Source organism: Vidua chalybeata, chromosome 3 (assembly GCF_026979565.1).
Source record: "Vidua chalybeata isolate OUT-0048 chromosome 3, bVidCha1 merged haplotype, whole genome shotgun sequence".
Lineage (NCBI taxonomy): Eukaryota > Metazoa > Chordata > Aves > Passeriformes > Viduidae > Vidua > Vidua chalybeata.
Genome location: NC_071532.1, coordinates 85,222,403 through 85,249,335, shown reverse-complemented (window position 1 = coordinate 85,249,335; position 26,933 = coordinate 85,222,403). Strand labels below are relative to the sequence as shown.

The window sequence follows — 26,933 nt, the reverse complement described above, 5'->3', positions numbered from 1 at the left end:
AGTATTCTGAATGGAAACGGGTTTGGTCCCTGAGGGACAGAGTAGAGCAGCTGAGACAACATTAAATCCAGCAGATGAAGGTACAGTAAATGCCACAGGCAGTGTTCAATTTTGTGTGTTAGCAGCAAGGGATAGACATTTAAGAAGTGGAGAAATGGCAACCTTGTGTGATGGGATGTGATGGGAAAACATTGCATTTGTCCTGAATTGGCCTCTTATGCAATTAACTATGCTTTCTGTTGTTTCTTCTTTGTGATGGAAATGGCTAATGAGAAGAAGAAAATTAATTGACAGTATAAATGTGTTCCCCACAAAACATAATTAGAAAGATACCGTATGACACTTGAAAGAAGTGTGTGAAATACATCCACAGAAATCAGAGAGAAGCTCATGGTTATTTCTAAGCAGCTGAGGGCATCCCTTCTAAGCCAGAAGGAGGGTTACAGAATAAGGCTACAAGATTCCTTATAAATCTATCATAGTATACACAGTCCAGGTTTTACAGAAAAGAAAGCTTTTGGGATAATATCTCTAATTGCAGTGTAGCAGAGGACACTTACTTTTTAGTTTTGCTTTGTTTTTTCAGTCCTGTATTAGCTGTAGGAATTTGAAACACCTCAAATCTCACAGTGGCTATCATGAGAAGGATCAAATCAGAACTTTTAAATTGTATTTTGCCCAAAGAAAAGATTAAGCCTTCTTATTCCTTCCATTAAATATGTCTACATGCAGCTTCTCTGAAATCTGTGTTCTGTGATCTATGCTAATGGCTGTGATGTGTGAAGAAGCGTCCAGATAATTCTCCCTGAACACCTCCGGCATCAGAATCAGTAGAGTAGCATTCATAAAGCACCCTAACTACTTAGTCTTCCAGAGGCAGAATTTCTTTAATTTAATCTGGACCCTCCCTACTGTATGTGTGTGCAACTGTGCTGTCGTGTGCCAGCTCATTGAGCTGGGCTGCTGTTAGACCGACGATTTGTGTGGTGCACACTGTTACTGAGTGCAGAAATTCCTGCCCTGCACAGCATTATCAATTGATTGTTACTAAGACTCTTGAAAGAAGTTCTGGCCAAATGTAAACAATGGGAGATATTGCCATTGACAATAATGACCATCATATATAATGAAAACTTTTTTCTTATCTAGAGCAATTGCTAAAAAATCCAGTGTTCTAGAAAACATCATATAACATTAATTTCTCTGAATAGTATTGTTAAAACCTGCTTTTTTCCCCCCTGGTCGCTAAAATCCATTTTCCTTTACTGAATAAATCTGTCCAAACTATGGGAACCTGAAAGCAGATTCCACTTCCTGTGTCCAGATTTGTCCTCTGTCTAGAACCAATCCCCTCTGGGAAGGGAAGCAGACATCCAGGCCAGAAGGAAGTACAGAGGCTTTCCACACAGGAACTGTCAGAGGCTGGAATATTCCTTGTGTATCCTGCCATGCCTACCTTATCATCAGTCATGTCAACAGCATTGTGGACTGGTCCCATCAATTACCTGAAAGGACCATATCTAAACCTACTGCTTTCTTTTGGTGAGGAGCAGTAGTTTGGCTACTGCCCTAACAGAGGAAGCTAGAACAGAAATAAAAATAAAATGCAAATTCCTTGGTACATGAAGGACACTTCAGGGGGTATTCACATACAGAATAGCAGTCCTGTGGAGGCTGTCATCACTGTAGTGATTTAACAGAGGTATAGATATACCAAAATATTAACATTTTCTCCTACTGAACAAGGTTTTTCATAACTGTTCATTAAAACTCTTTGTTTTACGTTGGTTGGCTGCATGACCCATCTTTTTAGGGAATTAACTATTGTTTTGATTTCAAAGTATTTATTGGAAATAACTTGCTAAAATGAACAAGAAAATAATGAAGCATAACCAGTGAAAATTTATATCAGCCTTTCTTCCTACAAACTTAAATTGAAATTTCATTTTAGACCACAGTTAAATAAATCTGGATACTTTTATTTCTAAACTCAATTTTTGCATATCAAAAAACTGACAATGAAAGTGGTAAAACTGGATGTATTTGACAAAGTCTTCAATACCACTGCAACTGGTTAATTGCTGGTCACAAATTTAAAAAACCCAAACACCTCAACAGCTTATTTTTCTTCCATCAGATTTTATTTGCCTTGCACATATTCAAGTGTCCCACTGTGAAATAGAAGGACACTGACATATAGGGATTGGTCGGGACTGGGGAAATACTACTGTGAATGTCAATTCTCTTGTCTAAAATGAATTCTCAGCAGTAGATGCATCAGGGATTTGTAGGGATGGTATTAAAACAATAAAAAAAAAAGGGTCGGGGAGGTTTCTTCAGTGCAAAACCTCAGAGTTATATTTATTTTTTCTAACTTTTTGCCTCTATCTGCAGGACTTGCATTGCTTTTATTCTAAAATCAGGAGGGATACAATGGTGCATGAACGTCACGCTTTCAGACTTCTCATCCATTTGTTTCCTCCAAACACAGAGCCTAATTTTCTTCTTTCACACAAAATCTAGTGATTATATAATTAATATTTCTATAACTATATACCCAAACAATTTTTTTTTAGGTAATCCTGCACACAGGAATAAGTACAAATGCATTTTGTACGTGTTATACAGGCAGCAACTGCTGTGTTGCAGATTAATTCCATGTTGCACATTCGGGAACCTTTTCCCAAATGCTTGTTTTTGCTGGTTTGGGTTATTTTCTTTCTAGCTGTACTTCGGTTTAGCCTTCAGGTGGCAGCATTTGAGAACAGTTGTAGTTGTGGGCTGGCCACCATCTAGAATGCTATCCGTGGGCAAGAATTATAAATAGATAGGACCAATCATGTAGGTGCTCTGCTCAATATGCAATTCGCAGAAAAGACACAGCAAAGCTTATACAGTAGCATTCAAAATGCTAAAAAATATGCTTGTACATGTCTATTTCGTTCTTAACACTTCTGCTTTAACTTATCTATCTTTCATACAGAAGTGTATTTCTACCAATGCATGTATATACATAGCTTTTGAAAATGCTTTGAATCAGAATGGATTTTTTTCTGATTTACTAAATGTGAAATCCTTTCTCCTATTCCTTCCTTCCTTCCTTCCTTCCTTCCTTCCTTCCTGCCTTCCTGCCTTCCTGCCTTCCTGCCTTCCTGCCTTCCTGCCTTCCTTCCTTCCTGCCTTCCTTTTTTCTTCTAAAAAGCAGTTACGATCTAAGAAAGAAATGAGAAATAAAGGGTCTTGAATTTATCCTGCATTTTGGTTATCTTTCAGTCTCTTTAGGATGCCGAAATCACACTTTCTTGAATATGGTGTGATCAAAAGGATATTTTAAAAATATACACAAAACTTTTCTTTATTTTAATTCACTGAAAATGAAATGAACAGCGTTTATCTCATGTCGGTTAGTGTACTTCTTATATCTACAAGATTTATTTATAATTTCTCATGCATTGTATGTCATGGCAATAGGTACTCAAAAAAGATACATCCTTGGCTTTATGGAGATTGGGATGTTCATGTGTGGTGGACAGGTATGGTGGGATAGGCAGAGTGAATATCAGTACTGCTACATTTGATTCAACAGATATAATCTCTAATAAATGTAAGAGAGAAATTTTGTGTCCCTAGATGAGTAGAAGATAACTTCTATTTCAGTTTTTATACTTCTTCCTAATATCTACCCTAAATCTGACTTGTTCTGAGCTTAAATCCATTAAATTGCTTCTTGGTCACAACATAACCATACAGTATTCAAATAAATCACATCTGCAAATAATTCTTCAAATGCTGAAAGTCAGAAACCTGACTATATAATTGTAATATAGTCTACATAGGCTTTAACAAATTAATCAGCTACCTGCCTTTATGGTAGAATTTGCTGACTGAACTACACATACAAAGGAAAAAAAATATAACAAGATTTTGAGGATCTGTTTCACAATGTGTAGAAATAGTGGAACTTTTCTGAGAGCTACATGTCTATTCCATGTAGGAACAGGAGAAGATGAAATCAATCTGTCAGCAAAAAACAAAACAAAACGAAACAAAACAAAACAAAACAAAACAAAAAAAAAAAAAAAAAAAAAAAAAAAAAAAGGGGAAAAAATGGGAAAAAAAAGGAAAAAGTCCACCTGGTAATTTTGAGATAGTATTGTTTCTGTCTGTTCTGCTGATATACTTTGACTCAAAAGAGAAAGGCTAAAAACAATAACCTTCATAACCTTTGCCTAACTAATATTTTCTATCTTGGTGGCTTTGTTATGCAGGGTTGTGTTGAAAGGATCAGAAAACAAATTTTGTGACTATTGTAAAATAATGATTAATACATTCAAAGTTTGATTCCTTTTTCTTTCTCCTAACTCCTATTCCCCATTCTACATGGGAACCTGCTACTGAAACAAAAGGAATGTTAAAGATAAGCATTCAGCTTTGTATTCTTTTGAGAACCATATCAAAATGCTGCAGCAGTTTGATCACAAAAAAACAAAAAAAAAACAAACAAAAAAAAAAACCCACAAAAAACCAAAAACATGAGGTTGCCTGGAAGAAAAATAAATCAGACATAGGCAGGTTTCCCACTAGTTATTGGATGCCTGCCTGTTACTGCTTTGCAAATCATAGACATTTAAGTCTGTCATTTAGATGTCCCCATCTAAATGTGCAATTATAAAACATTAAAAAAAAAAAACCCAGAGGCCTTGTTGGAATAAATAAGGACTGCATGCAGTGAGATAGGGAGGCAGATTCCAGACTTGTCTTTGTGGGAATACCATAAAAAAAAAAAAAAAAATCAGCATCAGCTGAAGGTGTGACCCTGAAATAAAGTACTTATTCTACTTTGTGGACAAGTCTTATTCAGAGTTAGAATGGCTTTAATTCTTTTTAGCTTAATTTACCAAGTAAGCTAAAATGAATTAGGGCCATTTTAATTCTGAATGAATAATTCAGTCCACCAATTTAAGTGAAATGCTTTGGTAGTTATTCATGAGCTAACCCAGGCCTAGCAACTAGACTGTTTAATGGGCAGTGGCTTTAGGCAGCAAGAGACAGAGTGTACTTGTCCCTTTCATTTGTATTTGCAACCACAAAAAGCAATCTAAATGAAGTTGAAAAGTTATCTCTTCTGAATTATATTTTTTCCCACCAGTGGTTAATATATGATATTGCAAATATGTACTTAATTAAGCAAGTCTAACATGCATTGAGAAACCTGCTATCCACAAATGAATAATTTTTACAGGTTTAAGACCCAACAGTTTATGCCATTAAATATAGTGCTTCACTTTCTCTCTAATTTCATACTCAGTATCAGCATGTATCTTTACTACAAGAGAACACATAATTATGTACTTAGAAAGCTGGGATGGTAAGTCAGATGGAGTTATGTGGAGTAGTGAGACAAGGAAGATCAGAGCTGCATACATATTGGAATGGCAACATGGAACCTTTTTACCCATTTGGTCACACTGAGTTGCACACAAAAGTATATTAATATGCATATTAGTTGTTTTCCCTTTAATTTAGATGATACCTGTTCAGAGAATGAGATTGACATTGATGACTTGATTGTCATGTAGGATATGCAGTGTCTTAACTTCTCTGGCAATTTCAAAGACAGTAACATCAGGTCAAGATGGGAAACTCTCCTATGAAGTAGTAAATGTTGCTAAAGAATGTAGTTGCAGTATTTGCATTTCTCTTGATGACAATTTAGACATATTTATAACACTGTCAGTCAGGTCTGACATCACTGGAATTAATGTAGCCATGCTGACAAGTGTAATACAGGGCCATGCACAATGGGTTAATGTCATTATGTTTATTACTATATCTTGGTTTTTATTACTTCTATAGAAAGTATCCTAGGATCTACTTGTGCAAAGCACAGAATTATTCAAAAGGCTTAAGGAATTTGTCCTGAAAATGTATGTGTTTATAGGCAAATATCTGCCAGGTCTGAAGCAATAGTTATGTAAATAAAGCCATGATTCAACTGTTGAAGTCTTAAATATGTTTCTGCCATGATTTCAATGGAAGATACAGTAGGTGAAAGACATTTGCAGTATATGAAGGAAAAATCACTCTCATTTTTTCAAGGCAAGGGAATGTTCTGTGCTCATCACCTACACAGCTGCCATTCTGTAGTATTTGTTAATTTGACTATAAGCTCTGGCTCACATTGTGGCAAGTATATTTTGAATAGTCTTAAATAATTGATATACTTAATGATCCGTAACATCATGTTCTTAAAATCAAAGTTCTGATCTGATAAACCTTTGGAAAAAAAAGAGTTTAATTTATTTTGAATGTCATCCTAGGCATATTTCTCTGCAATACTACAATAAAATAGACTATGATCATGGAGGAGACATTGTGAAGAAGAAAAAAATAAATTTCTCATAGATTTAGTCTATTTTTACAAAACAGATGTACCTTAAAGTAATATGAACTGCTTATGTGCTTCTAACATAGAGGCTCACAAACAGACAACTTAAAGAAAACTCAAAAATATATATTGTCTTTTTAAACTCACAATATTGCTCCCATTACATTGTTCCTTTTTCTTTTAGTCATCTTGGTACAATCATCTTGACTAAGGCAAGAGAAGATAAAGAGTTATGGAGCTGTCAGTGTTTCATTCCAACTAACTTAATTTATTCACTTTAACTGGCCTATGGGGCATGATCACTGCAAATTTAATATAAAAAGATTTGCATTTCTTTTAGCGTTTCAAAATCATCCTCATTGACCACCTTTTGTACCTCCTTGTCTCCTTCAAAAGAATTTCCTGTTCTCCACTTTTGTCATCTCACTTTTTTTGCTCTATACCAATTGAGCAGGAAATATTCCAAAAATTCAATTCTTCCCATCTGAGGTGTGCTTCTTTCTCATAGGTTTTTTTATGACCATGTGTATGTGCTTCAGTATGTGAATATTTTACTTACTGGGCAACTGAAAGGAAAGTTACAGCTCTAACTTTTCTCTGCTGACTGCTTTTCTATTTATGGCTATTTTTTTTTTCTGGCTACATTACTGTGTCACCATCACTCTTTAGCATATGAAGGATTTATCTTAATTGAATAAGCAGGACTGTTTAATAGACATAAAAATAAAATAAAATAATAAAATAAAATAAAATAATAAAATAAATAATAATAATCTGGTTTCAAGAAAGAAAGAATCCCCTGAACATGTACTATAGATACAGAATGTATTGATATTAGTGGAAACCTAGGGCTCTTTAAAATATGTGGATATATGGCTTTTGAAAGTTTACAAGAAAATTTCCCATTGCTAAGATCTATGTATTGTGTGTTAAACACAAATGTGGAACTTTCCTTTACTTTTCTGAGGCCTAATGAAGTTAGGTGGGCAAGTAAGTAACCATCAGCTCCTTTGCCTAGAAGGAAATTGCAGAAAACCTTTATGGAAATGGAACTGACAGACCAGTAATCAATTTTGCCTTAGTGTCTAATGGGGGTGTGTCAATTCTTTCTTATAGATTGCTAGATGAGAAACACTTATCATTGAAAATTATATTGAAAATGCTACCAGTGTTAGAGTAACATTTCTGTTATAAGTAGTAATTTGTTGCATCCCGGGTTGCGTTCAGAATAGGGGTTTTATAATGTTAAGTTAGCCGGTTCTGTGTACCCCTTTGTATCTGTGTATCCCTGTTCCCCCCGCGATGGTTCGCTCCAGGCTGCCTGCCATTGGAGCTTCCCCACGTCATTCCAGTAACCACCCCTGTTCATTCCTGAAACTTCCTTGTCATTTACCCCATCCCCATCTCCCCGTTTGTCCCAGAGCCCCGTGTCCACCCCATCGTGTCCCCGTTGGTCGCTGTGGTCCACGTCACCGCCACAGTGCCTGTCCCCATTGGGCGGGAGGGCTTCTGCCCTCCTCGGCCCACCCTCTATAAAATCCCACACGCCCCCAGTCGCAGCACCATTTTGTCCACGTGGCGCTAGGGAGCGAGTCGCGCTTCTCCATCACAGCTCCCTGCAACAATAAAAGCTCTCCAGCCGACCACGGACAGACTGGACATTCCTTCCCTCTTTGTCTCACCCCTCACTCATGGCAACAGAGCACGGCCAACCCCACCCCGGTGCGCGGAACGCAGCAGCGCCCGGGACAAGCGGCACCCCAGTCCCGCCAAGAAGCAGCGCCTTTGCCGGGCTCTCCGGAGCTGCCCGGGACCAGGGAAGACAAAGCAAAGCCGCAATAACTTGGGTCAGAACTGTATTTCATGAATTCTAGCAAGGAAGACGATGCACTAAAAATAATATACTTTCATTCCTTCATTTTCCCTCATATTGATAGTGAACATTGCTTTTCCTCCTCTCCTTACATGATCAAAGTAGTCAGTAAATATGCACTTGGTCTTTCTGCATTTTCTGCTGTAGTACTGTGCCATTTCCCATTCTTTTCAGATAGCCTGTGCATTCCAACTGGCTCATTTCTTGCATTTTGGCAGTCATCTAACAGAAAAAAAAAAATAGTTTATACAGTTTAACACACTGTGGTAACTTAAATGTTTAGACTTTGCATAACCACTCCTACCTAAAATAATTTTGGTATTTTTCATGTCAGTTTTTAATTACAGGATAATGCATAATTTCAAACTAATACTTTATTCTAATCCTGACTTCTATCTTACCAAGTGCACTTGTTTAAAAGACCTTCACTTAAAAAAAAAATTGTTTCAATGCATAATACAGAATATGTAAATAATGAAATATTACAATACTGGCACTGATATTAGAGAAAATGTCTAGAAAAATCTGAAAAAAAAAAAAAAAGGAGTTTTATGTGGCTCCTTTTTTCTTCAAACTTTTTATAGTTTTCCAACCAAGTTTCAATAACCCAAAGTGTCTATCTGCACATATCTGGACATGTTTCTGAAACACAATAAATATTTCCCAAGAAAAATGGTAGAAATAACTGTTTTACTGTAGAGTTTTTAATACTTTTTACTTTTGCAGTTACAGATCTTCAGTTATTTTACATGTTGTTGATAAATAGATGCATTAAAACTAAATTAAACACAACTTGAGCCACCAGCAGGTCTTAAAGCAGCGTAATTAACCTTGGGTTTCCACAGTGCTCAGCACAACATCTGAGTCTTTTCAGTATTTCAGAAGGAGTAAATACACAGCCACAGCTGACCAAAACAAGTAATTCTAAAAATGGAGCAGTCTTTTTTGATTACTTGAGTATCTTGGTGTACTTTGCTTTACTAATCTAATCTAGCCCCTTGCTTGTAAATGTGCCTGAGAATTCTGAGAAATTAATAAGTGAATAGAGCGATTTAGGTTAATTAATGTGAACGCAGTGTGATGCCGGTACATGAAGGGGCAGGAAGAGATTTTAGGTGTACAAACAGAAAGTTAGGGGGCTGATAGAGTCTGAGCTGGAGGATGTGAAGTATTTTCATGGCCATAACTGGTACCAAGTAAAACTGTGTATGGCTCAGAGGCTCTTACTTATAATAGAAAACTGACAACCGGAGTAGATGCAGAGAAAAGTCTCTGAAATTAAGTGATTACAGAAAACTGTAACAGTAAAGAATGAAACAAATATCAATGTGAGTGAAAGTAAAACTGAGGAATTAAAATGTTAAAATAGGGTTTTCCATTTTCCAAAATTTAGTCTACACTGCCTGAGTTAGCTGGGCAACAATTTTCCAATGAAACATTCCCATGAATACATGTCTTAAATTTATTAAAGGAAAGATTTCTAACTGACACAAACAAATCTCAAACACTACTGCTGGGATGATTGTCTTCTAAAAGAGTGAATAATAAAGACATAAGTAGAAGAAAACAGGCTACCTCTTGTTTTTAAGAAAAAGCCCAAATAAAACACTATTTTTTAAAAAAGTGTTTATTTGTCTTTCTTTTTCTGAGGTCCAGCTTCTCTGCTGTGTGCTGTATTTCTAAATTAATATTCCCTTGTATTTGTTGACTTATAGCAAACAGCACTGAACAGCTTTATGTTTTGTCCTTCCTAATACCCAAGGGCCACTGCAGTGGCAGCTTTCTGCAGATGTGAGCATTACTGGAGGAGGGCCTCTCTGTTGTCCTGCTGCAGGAGTTATCCAGGCTGCTTTGACAGCCACACTGACTGCCTTGAGAGAAGAGAGGACACTGCTCCCATTTTCACAGCAGATCAGATCTGCCTCCCTAACTTTGGTCATCTTGGTCCAAATGAGATTGCTCTTATTCCCAAGGGAGACAGTGCTCTCCTGCCAAGCTTGGGTAATCTTGCTGTCTCTAGGTGAAGACAACTGGATTCACCAAACTCTGTAAGTAGGAGTAAAAGCTCGTATTCACAGTTTGTGGACTCAATGGTTGTAGATGAAAAAATCTTATTATGGCTCTACAGTGGCACACACAGATCTCCAGAACCTTGCTGTGCCACAATTGATCAGACTTAGAATAAGATATCTACTGCTGGCTCTCTAACAAGCACCCCACAGGCCTCATCTGTCACTGGTTATTTATATCAAAAGTGACCTTAAGAATGATATACAAGCAGAAGATGCTTAGGGAACATGATATTGATGATCAAGGAAAATGTCCTACCAGGCTGTCAGTGGCCTCGAAACAAGCTTCTTGAGGGCAGCCTGGCACTCAGCCTTCAGTCTCAGCATGCAGAGCACTGCACTGAGTCCCACGGCCCTGCAGGACCACAGGTCAGCTCTGCACTGAAGTCACCAAAGGAAGCAGGAGCTGTGGAGATGAACCTGCACTATTCACACCTTCCATTATAAAGCCATTCCAAAAACAGTATGCAGAGAGATCCCATTGAAAGGGTTATGAAGATGCAGAGCACCTGATTAGAAGCAAAAACTTGAAGAGCTGAATTGTTATTTTACCATCAACCAGGTCAGAAGAAATATGCCATATTTAATTTGATGGGCTTTATTCTTTAATTAACATGTTGAATGATCATGCTTTATAGGCTAATAGCTTAGATTTCTTGAGGGATTAAAATATGTGTCTATATGTCTGCTTTCAGTTCATTGCATCAGTTCCGAAGAGTAGCAGAATATTTATGAACTCCTACAAACCTTACAGTCAGTTGAAACTCCTTTTTCCTAATGAGAACTGCAGCTGACAAGCAGCAGCCTCAATAGCCTGAATATGATAAGAATTCACAGTCATGAAACAGAACACCAGGTCTGAAGGTGAATAAGATGACTGGTTTTAGGTACTCACTATCCTGATGGCTCCATTTCTTCATCCTTAGCATGTGCAGAAATTACCAACAATTTCTCCATCAGTACATGATTATATAGAATTGGAACTGCAAAGAGATATATAGGGTTCAAAGATTCTTAGCTGCTATTTCCTACTTGTTATAAATTTAGAATTGTTACTTTCTTAACAACCTTAGGGGGTGGGATGAGCAGGTTTGAAGCTGCTTATCATTAGGTTATTGTCTTTAACATTTTATTCATCTACATGCTCAATGTAATTATGGTTCTTGGATTACATCCCACATAATTATAATTATTTTACTTCTTTTTTCACTAAGTAAAGTTGATATTATTTTTTATTATGAAGAACCCTAATGTAGGAAGTAGTATTTCACTTTTACTGTAAATCCTAATGTATTTGAATAAATGCAATAAATTTTTTCTAATTTGTATTTTTCCAAATTTATTCACTGAAATAATTTCTGAAATAACTGATTATTTGCTTCATGACACAAATATATTTGGGGCTGACTTAAATGTGTAGCTGAGAAAGGGCTTTGGTTTTAGTTAGAATTAAAATTCAAATTGTAGTTATAATACAAATAACACAAATAAAGCTATTTCAACTTTTTTATAATGCTCTTCTTGCTTTCTTCTTTCTTCCCTTTTGTTTGAAACTCTTAGCTTAGTTTAGATTAACCAGCAATTCTGGCCTTGAAACAGCTTTTTCTTATGAAATAAGTTCTGTATATGAAAAATATCGGTTCCTGCCCAGTGGAATTCCCTATTGATACAGTCTCTCCAGAATTAGATTTAATGTTTAACTGTTCCTTTACTGTATCATGTTAAAATGAATCAATATAATCCCATGCAATTTTCTTGTGACATTTTTAAGAGAGGTTATTTAGCTTAGAGATAATAGTAAACAATGATGTAAATAAGATTAAGTAAGTGTATATATATAACATACTAAAGTTTTAGTTAAAAGCAGAACAGTTAAAAACCAGTACCATTCATCTTATGTACCTTGAGGATGCTCTGAATTAAGTTCATGAACAGCCAATGAAAACAGAAGCCCTGATGATTAAGTTACTGTCTTCCTCGACCCTATAATCCTCCTGGGCTGAGCAGAGCCAGACTGACCCTGATCAGACATGTAAGCATATGTGATTTCTTTGCTTCTGGTGAGACATGCCTTTAGGGTTTTTTGTTGGTTGGTTGATTGGTTGGGTTTTTTCGGTTTTTTTTGGCTTGGGTTTTCTTTTTCTCCTCTTTTTTTTCCCTTTCTTTTTTTTTTTTTTTTTTTATTTTTCTTCATCCATTTTTCTGCTTGGCTGATTTTCTTCTCTAGATGTTGGTTAGTTAATCATAGGACTGCTACTTTTTCCTGATGTTCTGAAGCCTGCAGAAGTCTCCTTTCTCCAATACCAAATTCTGTGTCCAACAAGTAAATTTCTATTTTCAAAATTTCCAAGACCTGTAAGAGGATATACTCCTTGCAGAGGTAAGGAGAGAAACTAGAAGGAACTCTATAATAACAATTTGCATCTTAAAAGAGTGGTATTTATGCAGACTCTTTACAAATTAGTCATAAACGTTCTCTGGATCCTCAATTTATAAGTCTTTTAACTCAGAATTCCTAAGCTATGTTTTGACAACCAGGGTTAGGTAATTAAATAACCATGGAAATAATGGACCTCTCCAACTGTTAGTCTCAAGTCTGGATCTACAACTGGTTTATGAAACTGGTGTGGGATTTAAAATTTGCTTCAACTATAAATACAAGCTAAGGGATTTATCCTTCCTTACACAAAAAAAAAAAAAAAAAAAAAAAAAGAGTTGTCTCTAGGGTCAGGTGGGTTTTTTTTTTAAGATTTATTTATGTACTTTGAATAGCATCTTCTTTTCAGACTAAAATTTGTGTACTTCTCTATTGCTACAGGCATTTGTTCAGAGAGCACCAATTCTCCAGTGGTCCTGTATAATAATTTTACTCTGCACAAATGTTTTTACTATTTTTAATAAATTCTTGCTCTTTTAGCAAGCTGCCCAGGCCCTGCCATGGAAATGTTTAAAAGATGTAGTGGCTAAATATCCTAACTGCAGTTTAGTACACACCCAGTGAATACAACCATAACATTTCAAGTTAGTAACAGTGATGGGCCTTGGAACTGTAAGAGAACAGCAAAAAGAAAAACATTGCCCCTACTGGCACTTTTTCTCCTGGATTATTGCACTGTCTCATTTTTAATACTGGGAATAATTTATTGTGATTACATTTTTTAAAACTGCTACTTAGAGGTAAATCCATGCTGACCTCATCATGAATAAGGATTTAGTGAAATCACTCTTTAAACTAGCTGCAATTGTTCCTGTAATCTAAAGCATTAAATAGTATGGATATGCAGAAGAATCCTCATGATCTAACAGAACATAGAGTTGGAAGCTAGAAAATCATTATTATGGGTCTGGCAGTCCTGTGTTCTGCTCAAAACCAGATAAATTAATCTGTCTGGAGCCAGTTCTGCTCACACAGCAGTTATATGCACATTTAATTCTGTTATTTCATTACTTCTGATTTACACTGGTGGAGGTCAAAGTATTGTAATTTGTAGGTAATGTTACTCTAATGTATTAAAACCACAACATGAGGTAGAATAAAATAGACAAGTCTATTCTTTTGATAGGGGGTAATCATTGAAATGCACCATAAAGTGATCAAAATTATATATGTGTTAACTTGGATTACCAGTATAGGGGACTGTTAATAAACAGTAATGACTTATTTTTGGACAAAATCTGTTATATAAAAAAATTGCTTTGTCATGTCCTTTGGGAACCTGTAATGATTTTTGAAATGCATAAGCTGCATGAAAGGACTAAATGGAAACATCTGTTCTATGATTCAAATTCTATACATGTGCAGTTATATGGCATCAAGCCCTTTTCCCAGAGGTAGACCTTGTGCACCCAGGCTATCCTTTGGAGATGTTTTACATATGTTAGCATGTGGGCATTTGTATAACCACATCTTGCATCAATGGGTTCTGCTGTCATCCTGGGCAATAAACTTCTCTGACTGCCAATGTAAGTACCTTGAGTCCAGAGTCAGTTCTGGCACAGAGCATTCCAGTTCAGTCAGGCGTTGCAGACCTATTGCTGCATTACTTTCAAAACCTTCACTAAAACTAATGGCACGTTACTTTTATAACTTAGGATTCCTTAAACAGATTTTAGTTGAGTTTGCTTCTTACATATCAAACAAATAATGATTTTTAAAAACCAAAAATGCATTTTCATCTTATGAAAGTTGTTGCTAAAATCGTAAGACTTTAGTCTTTAGAATTACTTTATTTACTATGAGATGTGAATGAATATCAAGTTGAAGTAACATTTTAAATAAAAACAGATCAAACCTAAATATATCTGGGAAAATATATAAAAAAAAAATCCATCAGATCAATACAAAATGAGCAGTGTGTATTAGGTCTAAAGCTAGGATTTTTTTTCTGGTTTTTGAGAACTGCTACCTTATGAACTTCAACATAAGCTTTTCAGCCTACTTAACGTGCTCATGCTCTTGACTGAATGTTGTATAATTTTTGTGGTCAAGATAGTGGGTTTTTGTCTGTTTTTTCTGAACTTATGATCTCCTCTGCCTTATTATGTTTTTGAAGTTACCTGTTAATCACTTAATTGAATATGAAATATATCTAATCTGTTGATTATGGTAGTAGTGTTGGAGCCATTGTACATTCATATAATTCTGCTGTTTATATAATTCTGCTGTTAGTAGGACAGTCAAAAAAGTCTCTAGTGAGCATAATTTAATTTATTGATTCAGAATTTTTTAATGTAAATATTCCAATCTGCATGCCTACAGTAGACTTCTTTCAGGTAACTAAATCATTAGAATATTTTCAGAGAGCCAACACAAAAGAGACAAAGGCCTAATTTGAGACAAATTTGATTTTTTGTTTGAAAATAGCATTGTATAAAAGCTGTTTTATTGAGCTCTGTAGTGAACCCATTCTTTTCTAGCCCTTTCTAGGCAGCAGAGTAGAGGCATTTGGAGAGATTTATAGGCTATCGGTGGGCAGATGTGTAAGCAGCACTGTGGATTATTGAAGAAAAGGTTTCTAGTTAGGAGCAGTAGGATGAGATTCAAGTCATAAGCCTCTCTTAGAGAGCCTTGATACACATCCCAGTTACAGCTCTCTAGCTGTTAAAGGAAAGTCTGTTTGCTCTAAGTAAAACATAACGAGCTGCAGACTTCTCCAAAACATATTAGGGTTTTTTTTTATGTCCGTAAGCAATAGGTCATTCTTTGAATACATTTATTTAAGTTACAGTCAGAGATTCCAGAGTAATGAGTATTGCAAACTCTATAGTTCTAAGTCTAGAACTAAACACCTTCACTGAAAAAATCCCTGCTTGCAATCTCCAGATATTCATATATCTTGACTATAATTTCTGCAAAAGATGGTCCATGGTGAGCTAAGACAGCTTTGAGGTAGGCACATTGCATGTTATGCTGACAAGCTGAAATGAATTATGTAAGATGTATCCTGTGTAGCCATCACGGAATAGACACTTCTAAAAGATCCTTATTATTGAGATGTGTAGGAGAAACTCTATAGAGTACAGTTCAGTTAATCATTGTGGAGGTCAAAAGGTATAGATTGCTGCAGTAATATTTGTAGGACATGCATGAGAATTTTAAGTGATTCAAGTGTGTAACATCACACCAGAATGTAGGAATAATAAGAATCAGTTAGTTTGATGCTTATTGATGAAAGACAAGCATGCTCTTCCACCTCTGAGGATGTACCACTTCAGTAGTGTCATCCCCATGATTTTCTCTATGAGTATCAATGTTGTGTCAAATAGATTGTGTTTTCTATTGCTCTCTAATTTAATCAGTGAAGTGGCCCAGAAGGAGGCCAGAATATGACAGGGTAGAAGTCTCTGACATGGCTGAAAAACAACATTTTAAAACGTTTACTTAAAAATATGTATGTTGTAAATGCCAGCATTATATTGATGGATCTCAGAGTAATCTATGTGCTTGGTAGACCTGTAGAGCATCATTATTATAGTCTTACTAATTCTAATGGATTCATCTGCTCAATCCAGTAAAGTGTTATTCCTGTGTTAAGAGTAGTACACTGTGATCAGATGGATTATGCCTATGGAAGACATCTGCTCCTAGGTCAAATCTTCTGCTCCTGTTTTTTTGGTTTTTTTTTATAATTTTATATTTTGACATAGGGTATTTATTCTGTAGTTAAGTAGGTGAGAAATCCTGCACCTCAGTTGTTCTTTAATGCAGGCTTCAGGGTGAACTTCTGTGAGAGGTGTTTGAGAAACTGTGCTTTGTTTAGCTCAGATCTGAAACTGAACAGTTAGTTTGCTTTTATAGAAACATTACATGGGCAAAACCTGTAAAATAAGCCATGGTATTCTCTGGCACTGGCCCATAGAGCTAGGAAGGACATGCTAGCAGATGCACTGAGATGCTTTTTTCAAGCGTGGATTATGCAGTAAGAGTGAAGACGAACACTGGGTTTTAGCCTTAAAAACATTAAATGATTTGCTGGGTCTGACTATGAAATCAGAATGTCAGAAACATAGAAAAGTGTTTTTACTAAAGCCAGTGAAAACATCTAATATATTTCCATTTTTCCATATATTTCCATATTGGCCATATTTCCAAAAAAATCCCAAAATATCTAGGTCCAAGAGATTTTCATTGATAGTTTTTGGTTAGATCTCTTGTGTGCTTTCCTACTTAAAATCCTGTGCATGTATTTCTGAAGGAAGGATTTAGATTTATTTTAAGATTCAGTTTTAGTTATCATTGAAACAGACTCTCTAGGGAAGAGATGGAGTCACCATCCCTGGAAGTGTTCAAAAAATGTGTGGATATGGGCACTCAAGAACATGGTTTAGAGGCAAACATCATAGTGGTGCTGGGATGATGGTTGGATTAGGTGATCTTAGAGGTATTGTCTGATCTTAACAATTCTATGTTTCTATAATTGTGAAAATTTTATCTATTAGGTTTATCTAATAGGTAAAATTTTATCTGTTAGGTTTAAATTTGAATCACTGGGTTTCCTCTCATTTGTGTTGTCTTTTCCCATTAAGGTTATTCTGTTGACTAGAGAAGAGTTATTTTTGACTCATATTTAAGACCACAGGTGTCCCACGGGAGTTCAGAGAGGACTTATGGCACCATAAGATACCTTTTTAGAGGTTCCAGGTCTGGTTTCAAAAGTATTGCAACACCCTTTCTATCAGGGAAGTGTGCCATACACAGATCTCCCATGATGAGCTGGGTGGAATAATATGCTTGAAACTGCACGTGTGTGTTAATTAACCTGCAAGTGACAGTTAGCAAGGGCACAATACCCTTGTGAACCAGTTATGTAAACCTTTTAACTCAGAGTAGTAGGTCTCTGGTTTTGATAAACACCTTCTAGTGCACCTTCTCAGCTTACAAACTTTAGTCTGCCTGGGTGGAATGAGGCCATTTTACAACAGCCAAGGCTCTTGTCCTTTGCTTTTGTTTTTCTTTTCTCTGCATAAAATTTAGCAGCCATCCATGATGTCTGTATACAAAACAGCCAGCTTTGTGGTATCGCAAACGATAAAAATGTAATGTGCAAAGTTCACATCCAGCAACACATCTTCCATTTTTTATTATTTTCTCATAAAAACAATTTAGGAGACTTAAACAAGGACAAGAAAATGCTCTTAAAAAAGCATGCAATATAATTTAGCTTCACCTAGAAGCTTTATCATTCTAAAAAAAAACATCCACACTCAGTTTAACTGTGCTTAGTGATTACAGTTTGCAGTACCTGTTATTTAAAATACTGATTCTTGTTCCTTCTCTTCATGCACCTTTAGAACCTTTCACAGAGTGTAAACTTCCCTGTCAAAAATTCATAGATAATTCATCTCATATTTTAATGAGTGCTTCTATCATTTAGAAAAGATTAGGCAACCATCTGCAGAAATGTCTGTGCTAAATAGTTGCAGGGCAAGGAAATAGTCTAGATGTTCTGTGAGTCCTGCTTTCTACAGTTTACTTATTTTTCAGTCTTTCTAGAACAGAAAATAAGAATTATTGAATTCAAGAATAGCTTAGGAAATTACAGTTTATTCTCAGTCATCATCTCTCGACTTTTAATTGTACAGAACAATAAAGAGGCCCATACTAGCCTATGTATAATAACCACATAGCTTGCTGCAGAAAAGAGAGTGTTTATATAAAAATGATGCCATTCTGAAATAACTTCTCCACTGGCTAACCATATCAGTAATTCAATTAATTAAATATATGGCAAAAGCAAATTACTTAATGCAGAAGTAAAATAGTATGAAATATAAAGAAGAAATGAAGATACCGAAGAATTATTATTATACCATGATTTAAATTTTTAAAGGCTACACATGAATAAGTTATTGTAGTAGAAACATTCAAATGATGAAAATACTACAAGAGAATGCATTAAAAGTGTTTCATTTTAAAAAGCAAAAATTTATAAATGTAAACCCCTGTGCTTTCATACTTTAATGTGTTATTGCATCTATTAATCCTTTGAGAGAACAGTATGGAATATAAGAGAATAACATACTGCTGAATTTACAGGATTTAAATGTTAAACTTGAAAATGTAAAGTGCTTTTTATCAGTATTGATAAGTTCATTTGAACACAACCATTTTGGGATGGATTACTAGGGAAATATTTGAATGGGAAAAATGTGAACTACAGAGCATCTTCTACCTTCCTGGCCATGGTAATTACAAATGTCAGATTTGGTAGATATAAAAAGGGATGAAGCTGCAGTTTAGGCTTCCATCCACCCCTCCTTTTCCTCTTTCCTTAGTTATAATTCTGCAAAGCACATGTGAAAACACACTACCTCCTATGGTGACATTTTACATTCATTTTGAACAGGTATGAGTCACTTCACTAGATTTTTATGCTTAGTTTCTCCCGCCTAGGTGTATGGTGATGAGCAACTGGGGCTAGGAAGGCAAATAATAGTTTGCACGGTTTCAGCATTCCTGGACATTAAAAATGAAGAAATATTACATCTTCATGATATTCTTCACTGATCAAATCTGTAACCATAAATAAACAGGTTCAGATCCCACTAAAGATAATGGCTGGCCAAGAGAGTCACTGCAGAGATGCACAGAGAGACATCAGATTGCATTGCCATGAGAAAGTCTAGGTCCTTGGGATTTGTGCTATCATTTATATTTTAATTCAGCAATATTTCATTTCTTATGTCATTAAAAATACCAGCAGTAGTATTAATCCAAAGTTGTGTCCTAGGAGTAAATGGGTCTCCCTAGAGATGAATATAAACTAATTACTTTTTTACAGTATGTTGACTGTTTAAAATGCATAATTGTTTTCCCTAATTTTTTGAGAGATGAAAGAATGCATACAAATATGTATTAGGATATCTCTGTCTATGAGAGAAAAGAAATCTTGTATCTAATTTCTTACAAATGTTTACCTGTCTTTTACTTGATAAAATACAATAATTTAGTACAATTTAAAAAATATACTGTGTTAGTACAAATGCTTTTACCTTTCATTTTTCCATTATCATAAAATCTTTTCCATGTTTTCATGAGTACTAGCATATTTTTCTCACTGTCTTCATGAATACAGCTCCGTTCAGATCTTAATTCACACCAGTGAAAGAAATTATTCCATTCAGTTTGATCAAAGCTTTTCTATACTGTTTTGGAGAGCCAAAAGGGGACTTTTTATGGGACCAGGATCTACGTAGGAATAAGCAAAGGCTGTTTTAAGAACGTTTTCCACATTCACTAAGAAGAGGTTCCCATGGAAATCTAATTCAGCTAATAGTTACGTTACCCTTTTGGCAACTTGCCTGCCTCATGAGGAAATATCATTTTCAGGGGTTCCCATAGAAAGCTATAGCTTAAATCTGTACTGCAGAGTGACGGTATTCACTAATGCCCTGAAGCTCTGTGTCCTGCCAATGCAGCATTAGAGAACAAGTGCTTCCTTGTGAGCTTGGCTACCCTGCTACAGTGAGAATGCTCCTCAGATTTTCTTCTGTCATAGGGCTTACAGTAAGAGAGAAAAAAAACCAAACAGAAAAAAAAAAAAAAAAAAGCCCTGCAACTCGCATTTTATTTGGTTTGGATGCTTTGTTGGGGTTTTAGTAATCTTCAGACCTACAAAAGAATAACTAAAAATAAAGAAGAAAACAAAAAAACCTTCAGTCCTTTGAATGTAGTGATATTTATTATGTATATATATGAGAGATAATTTTATAGTGAAAATGAAACAGAAAGTCACAGCTTAAGTCAATGGAAAATTGTGCTTCTTAGTCAACACATATTCTGCCATCTAGTGACCAGAAGAAATTGTACTGACCAGTTGCCAATGTGATGAGAAACCCCAAGTACTGCTACTGCTGGGTATCTTTGTGGGAGAACCTCTAAAATGATCTTAAAAAAACATGCAGAAAACTTTTTTCAAGCTCCTGAAAGTCAGAAATAGATCAGATCTACTGAAATTAGTTAATATTGCAGCCCAAAATTTGACTTAAACAAACTGATTCTTTATATATTTCTGTAGTCTTCTTTCTTCCTTTCCCCCTCTCCTCCTCCCTCTTCACCTGGGACTTACATCAGCATTTTGCATAATTTCTAGGGAAAAAAATTGTGTGTTAGCACAGAGAGGATGCCATGCTACTGCATGTGAGACAGTTTGCATTACTGCATATTCTGGCTGCAAGACCTACTCAGTTCATTCAGTAGTCAGGAGTAAATGAAAACACTTGCTTGGCTAGTTACAGTTCAGGAGTGGGTAGGGTAGTATGAATCACACTGCTGGAGCGCTGTGGGTGAACGAAAATGACAGTCACTTTGCCTCTTTTTGCTTTAAAAGTTCTGAAAAGCTTTCAGGATGCTGCTCTTACTTTCCAGGCGGTTCTGTACAAGCTGATGACACTCAGCAACTCTCAGAAGTTCCTTGACATTGTACATGTCCTAAGGGGGTAGCCCTAGAGGTCTCAGAACCATTTTTTTTTTTTTAAAGTTCATTTATGATGTCATCCCAACTTCTATGATGAAAAAGGTTTCTTATATTAATGCCAGTGTGTCCTGCACCATAAATAGCACAATTCATAGTAGATGGTACACCATAATACATTTGTCCTGTGAAGTTCCCATGAAATGTATAAAAAATAGCCATAAAAGCCAGACCAACATGGTTTATAATGCCATCTGATGCCTAGGATATATATGTAACAAATATATGTTACAAATATCATAAAACAGCCTAGGCATAAAACCTGTTTGATATTTACCTTAATTTTAAAGAATATCCACTTGTCAAAAAGCAAAGGCTAGTCTTGGTGAGCAGAACCTTGCAAAGCTGGTATTTTTCTTTTGTATTTCTCAGTTGTCCTAGTTTGTACGCTGTTAACAGATTTTTTTTTTCTTCTTTATTCCTACAGAGAGCACGCGTCACCTCTCTCCTCTTCTAAAAACACACACCTACACTGGCTGCAAGATTTTAGCTTCTCCTTTAAAAACTAAAAATGTTACTCAAAAAGAATAAAAATTCACATAACATAACATAACATAATATAGCATGACAATAAAGGTAAAGCCAATGGGACTAGTGATAAGAGCTGTAAATAATACCAAACTGTAAACTTTAGAATTGCAATTTTTTATTTTGTCCAAGAAGGCATGGAACTATATTACATGCCTCTACTTATATGTAAAAGGAAATCATGGAATCAGATAATCATTTAGGTTGGAAAAGCCCTCCAAGATCATCAGCCTTTGACCAAACACCACCCTGCCAACTAAACCATAGCGCTAAGTGCCACGTCCAATCATTTTTGAACACTTCCAGAGATGGTGACTCCACCACCTCCCTGGGCAGTCTGCCCCAATGCTTAACCAAATGCTTAACCAATCATTTTTGAACACTTCCAGAGATGGTGACTCCACCACCTCCCTGGGCAGTCTGCCCCAATGCTTAACCAAATGATATGTCACATCCTTATTAAAATGCATGCATCACTAAAATTCTTTGACGTATTTAACCATTATGAGCAGCTGAGGAGCAAAGAAATAAGCATCCTGTTGCAGTGATCCCTTGTACTTCTATAGCCACCAAAGGACCACTGATAGCAGAATAAATTCTTTTATCAGATAGCTAAACCTCAGGTTTTCTACCACAAATGTTTGGAATGTGTTATGATTTGTTTTAAGTCTTGGTCTGGTTAAAATGATTCAAGGTTCCCCATAATGTGATTTTTATTTACATTCTGAGATATTTATGGGTTTTATCTTCATGCTGTGTAGATTATAGCATTAACAATGTAATAAAAAGGCTTAAAACCCTTGCATGTTTCCAGGCCTAACTTAGAGTCACACTGTCGATTTCTGAATTAGACCATGCACCTATTTGTTGCTGAAAGGATTTGCTTTCCCCCTGTATTTAATGAAACAATATGATTAATATCAATGTTAGAGATAAAAGCAGAGAAGAACTGTCCTGTTTCACCCGTATAAAATTTAGGACAGACATCACCAAAAAAATTCTCTTCAGAAACTAATGTCTACAAAAATACCTTCTTCTGGGTTAGAAAACTTATTTTCAGCAGCAAGAACTAGGTAAGAAGAGTGAGAATGATAAAAATTAATTTACTCAGAACACCAGTTCAAATATCCAATATTATATCCAGGTATCAGGTCTTGAATCATGCTGACTTGACCTTGCAGGAGGTCTCTATGCCAGATACTGCCTACATTAGGATGGTGCTTACCACGTTTCTCACACAAACAGATCCTTGAAATTTCTGTGCCATTTAGTCATATTCTAGGCTGACTTGGGTTAAAATGCTTTTCCAGCCCAGAAAGCATTTAGATACTGCTTCTCTGTGAAGTACTGAGGGAAAAAAAAAAAACAAACAAAACAAAACTGCATAATGGGTTTGCCTTTTGTGTTTATTACCTAGGATCTGAAAATGAAGGAAAGTTTCATTCTATTTAGTATTTATTGTAAACTTAAGTAAGATATTATATTAAAAATGCTCCATAAAAATGCGTTACTCTTAAGCTTCTTGGATTAAACAATTTTGCAACCATTATTTGTACTTATACACAGGAAGTGGACATTTCTGATCCTGTTACAAAAATGCACTTGACCCTTTTTTTTTCTTCTCTCATGAGGCCTGAATTGTAATGAGGCCTCACCCATGCCAGAACATTGCATTTCCTGGTACCGCTTTTGTTCTCATGTGGCATTTGGTTAAATACTTCAGCTGAATATGAAAATAAGAGCATTGCATAAGTCTGGTTCCATTTTTTGGGCAAAACTTATAAAAATATTTTTATTTGGGTAATGAAACATTTATCTTGCTATATAATATACTTGCTATATAAATATACTTGCTATATAAATGCTTAGTGTATCAAAGGGAGATTAACTGAAAAGTGCATCTCAAAAACCATCAGCAATAGCTGAAGTGAGTTGAAAATATGTTGCTGCTTAAGGGGAAAAATGAAAAAAACGAGGCATTATAATCATGCTCAGTGGTATTTGTAACTCCATTGTTATGACTGGAGCTACATGGGGTATTATCCACAATGCAGAGAACTGAGCTCCCAGACGTCCCTTTGCCTCTTCACCAGCAGTCTCTGCCCTGCAGGACACTGCATGTGCCCACACCCAGCACATGATGCTGCAGGACTGGGACCAGAACATTCACCACCTCCCTGTATGCCTCTGGAAAGCCTTCCTCTAGCAAAGGTCTCCCATTATTGCACTCTGTAACTTAAAAAGTAGAACTAAGTCTTCTGCAAGAATGGTGCCATACCCTCTAAATTGCCTGACAAGCAGAGATCATGCAGGCAGCAAACTCAGAGTAAGCATGGCTTGCTGTGACAGCCTCTTCGGGGGAAGAGCTATGTAAAGTCTCCTGCCATTACCATGCTATTAATTACAGTTTAAATGTGTCATCTGTACTGCACCTTGTAAAAATTGTAAAAATATTCAAATCACGATTTGTATTAGAATATTAATTGTAATAAGAGATTTTGCACAGAATAAAGAGCTATCTTAAATCAGAGGAGCTGTAGAAGAGGTGTATTTTGTAAAAAATTATTCCAAAAATTTTTAACGCATATATGTGTATGTATACACATACATATATATTATATATTTGCATGTGTATATATATATAATTTAATTATCTTATATTTATTTCTGGGATGTATTAAAATGTTGAATGTTTAATCCTCAAAATATTTTTTATTAATTATATTTTCAAATATTCTCTTTAGAATGTGAACTACATTGCTGTTCTCAAATGAATAATTAAATTTATATTTTAAGTGGTGCCACTAATGAATATTTACAAAAAGAAACGTTAATTTGGAGAAATACATGAATAGTTTTCTAGAAAGGAAAAAAATCTCCTTCTTCTGATTGACCCCTTGAAAATAAGTTTACCTTTTATTGTTTCTTTAAATAGAAATTTTAATGTTTTTAATGATTTATCAAGACAATGTATTTGAAAATAATATTTATTAGGGATATTTACATCTCATACAATGTTTTGTGGTTGTTGAGGCAGAAAGGTAAGTTTTATTATCTTCATGCTTTTACAAATTGGGGAGATTTCTGAATTTTGCATTTGCAAGGTAACCTTCCAGCAGAAAGGTATTTTTTAATGTTTGTGTTCCTTGTGTTTCAGACACCTTCTGCCTCATCAGAAACTTTATGTGATTGTAGCTGAAGTAGTTTCAATGTTAACCCACATTTCCCAGCAGACACTTTCTGACTTAGAGTCCCAGTTTTGGGTTTTTTTTACAGCATATTTAGCACTGAGCTGCAGACAGCTGTGTGTGCCTGGGAGGATCATAGGGAACTGTGCTGAAGACACAGCAGTCCCCCCTCGAAGTGCAAAAGACTTTCTGCATTTCATTACAGAAATGAAAAGTAGAGCTAAGGTGGAAGTCTAGGAAGTTTGCACAGGAGAAGAGAGGGAAAATGACAGCAGTGATAACAGGATAAACAACTAAAGCACTCGTCTCCCACACTCTGGGGTTGATGTCACTGATTTTTCATAGGTTTTCTCTATTAAAATCAACGTGGAGAATAACATACAATCTATAGTCTATTTAACTTGGAGGTTTCAGGAAGGAAACAAATCACAAGCACTTGTTCTGCAGTATTCAGCCTAAAAATTAAACAGTTCATTGGCTAAATTTTTATAATTTCCCATTGCCACTATTCCCAAAGATGACTTTTTATCTCTGTTGAAAGCTTCATCAGCCTGAAAGATGAGTGCAGAAGTAGAAGTCCTCTGGAGAAGCAGCAGGCTCTGCCACAGAACAGCAATGTCTAACACTGTTACAGTCATTTTCTGGTGTGGTTTGCACAGATTTAAAATAAAGGAATAGAATGTCTGCATTTGAATAACTGTTTTTGTCCCGTGTCATACAGCTGATTTATAGAATGTGTCACTACAATGAATGTTGGTTCATAAAATAAAATCATAATGGCAAATCTGCAGACACAAATTTAAGTATTTATTGAAAGCTGAGTGTAGCAAAGTTAAGTTGATGTTAACTGTCATGATCACTTGCCTGACTCTTGCCAGCAACTTCCAGGTATGTTTAGGAACATATTGCATGAGACAGTATGTGACTTTTGAGAAATGTCTACACACAAGCTTTCATATACCTTTATTCTGTCTTTAGAATTTGGAATGATGGGAGATCATACAATTAAAAGTCAGCGACCTCGATCTGTTCATGAGAAAAGGGTCCCTCAGGAACAAGCTGATGCTGCTAAATTTATGGCACAAACTGGTAATACATCAGTTACATTTTTTCTATTTACTGTTGTTAATTTTAGCAAGACCACTGCATGTTTCCATAATCTTTTGCTGCATATTTGTCAGTTTTCTAAGCTGATACTTTTTTTGAATCATTTATTTTTTTTCACCAGTTAAAGTCCATAAATAAAGTAGCTAAGAATTAGGTAGATCATGCAAAAACATGCACTGTGAATGTGAATAGTAAATCATTTAGTGTAAACATGAATTTCTTTAGTAGTAAAAGCAGTCTCACATGTACAAAACACAGGACAGCTTACTGTGACATGATAACTTTTTTTCAAAGATGTTAAGAACATGCTTCAGAATTTCTTTATAAATAGACTGTCTAATCCCAGCTTTAGGCTTTTATCAAATTAATTAATTACTGGGGTGACTTTAATGTGCATGCGTTCAGCATTTACTATCTTTGGCCCAGCACGATGCTCTGTTCTCTAGTTTCCAGATTCATAATTGCTAAATGAAATTGGCCGTAAGTAGTTTTTAATTGAATGTGCAAATTATCTAACAGTTTTTCATCTAAAACATATTTTCTAATTTTGTTTGAGCAACTTCATCTTCTTTATCTAAAGATACCAAGATGATATGGGAAACCTGGAACTGAATTTAAAAAAAAAAAAAAAAAAAAAAAAGCCTGATTAGCCTGTTTACCAACAGTTACCACAGCTGTCTTTGAGGTGAATGATAAAATTTTAGTGGTGAGTTGAATTAAGCTTTTATACACCAAAACTACTGCCCATTTTGACTCCATTAATGACCCATATATCTGTTGGTAAAAGCTAACTCTTTATTGGTACCT

General features: G+C 35.6%; 1 protein-coding gene across 1 annotated transcript in view; it reads left to right on the top strand.

Moving 5' to 3' along the window:
• ADGRB3 (adhesion G protein-coupled receptor B3) overlaps positions 1 to 26,933 on the top strand; it is a 446,982-nt gene that overhangs the window by 153,798 nt on the left and 266,251 nt on the right. Inside the window, exon 3 of the mRNA XM_053938382.1 lies at positions 25,998 to 26,108. Within this exon, the coding sequence (XP_053794357.1) occupies positions 25,998 to 26,108 (111 nt within the window). The remainder of the gene's footprint in view (positions 1 to 25,997; positions 26,109 to 26,933) is intronic.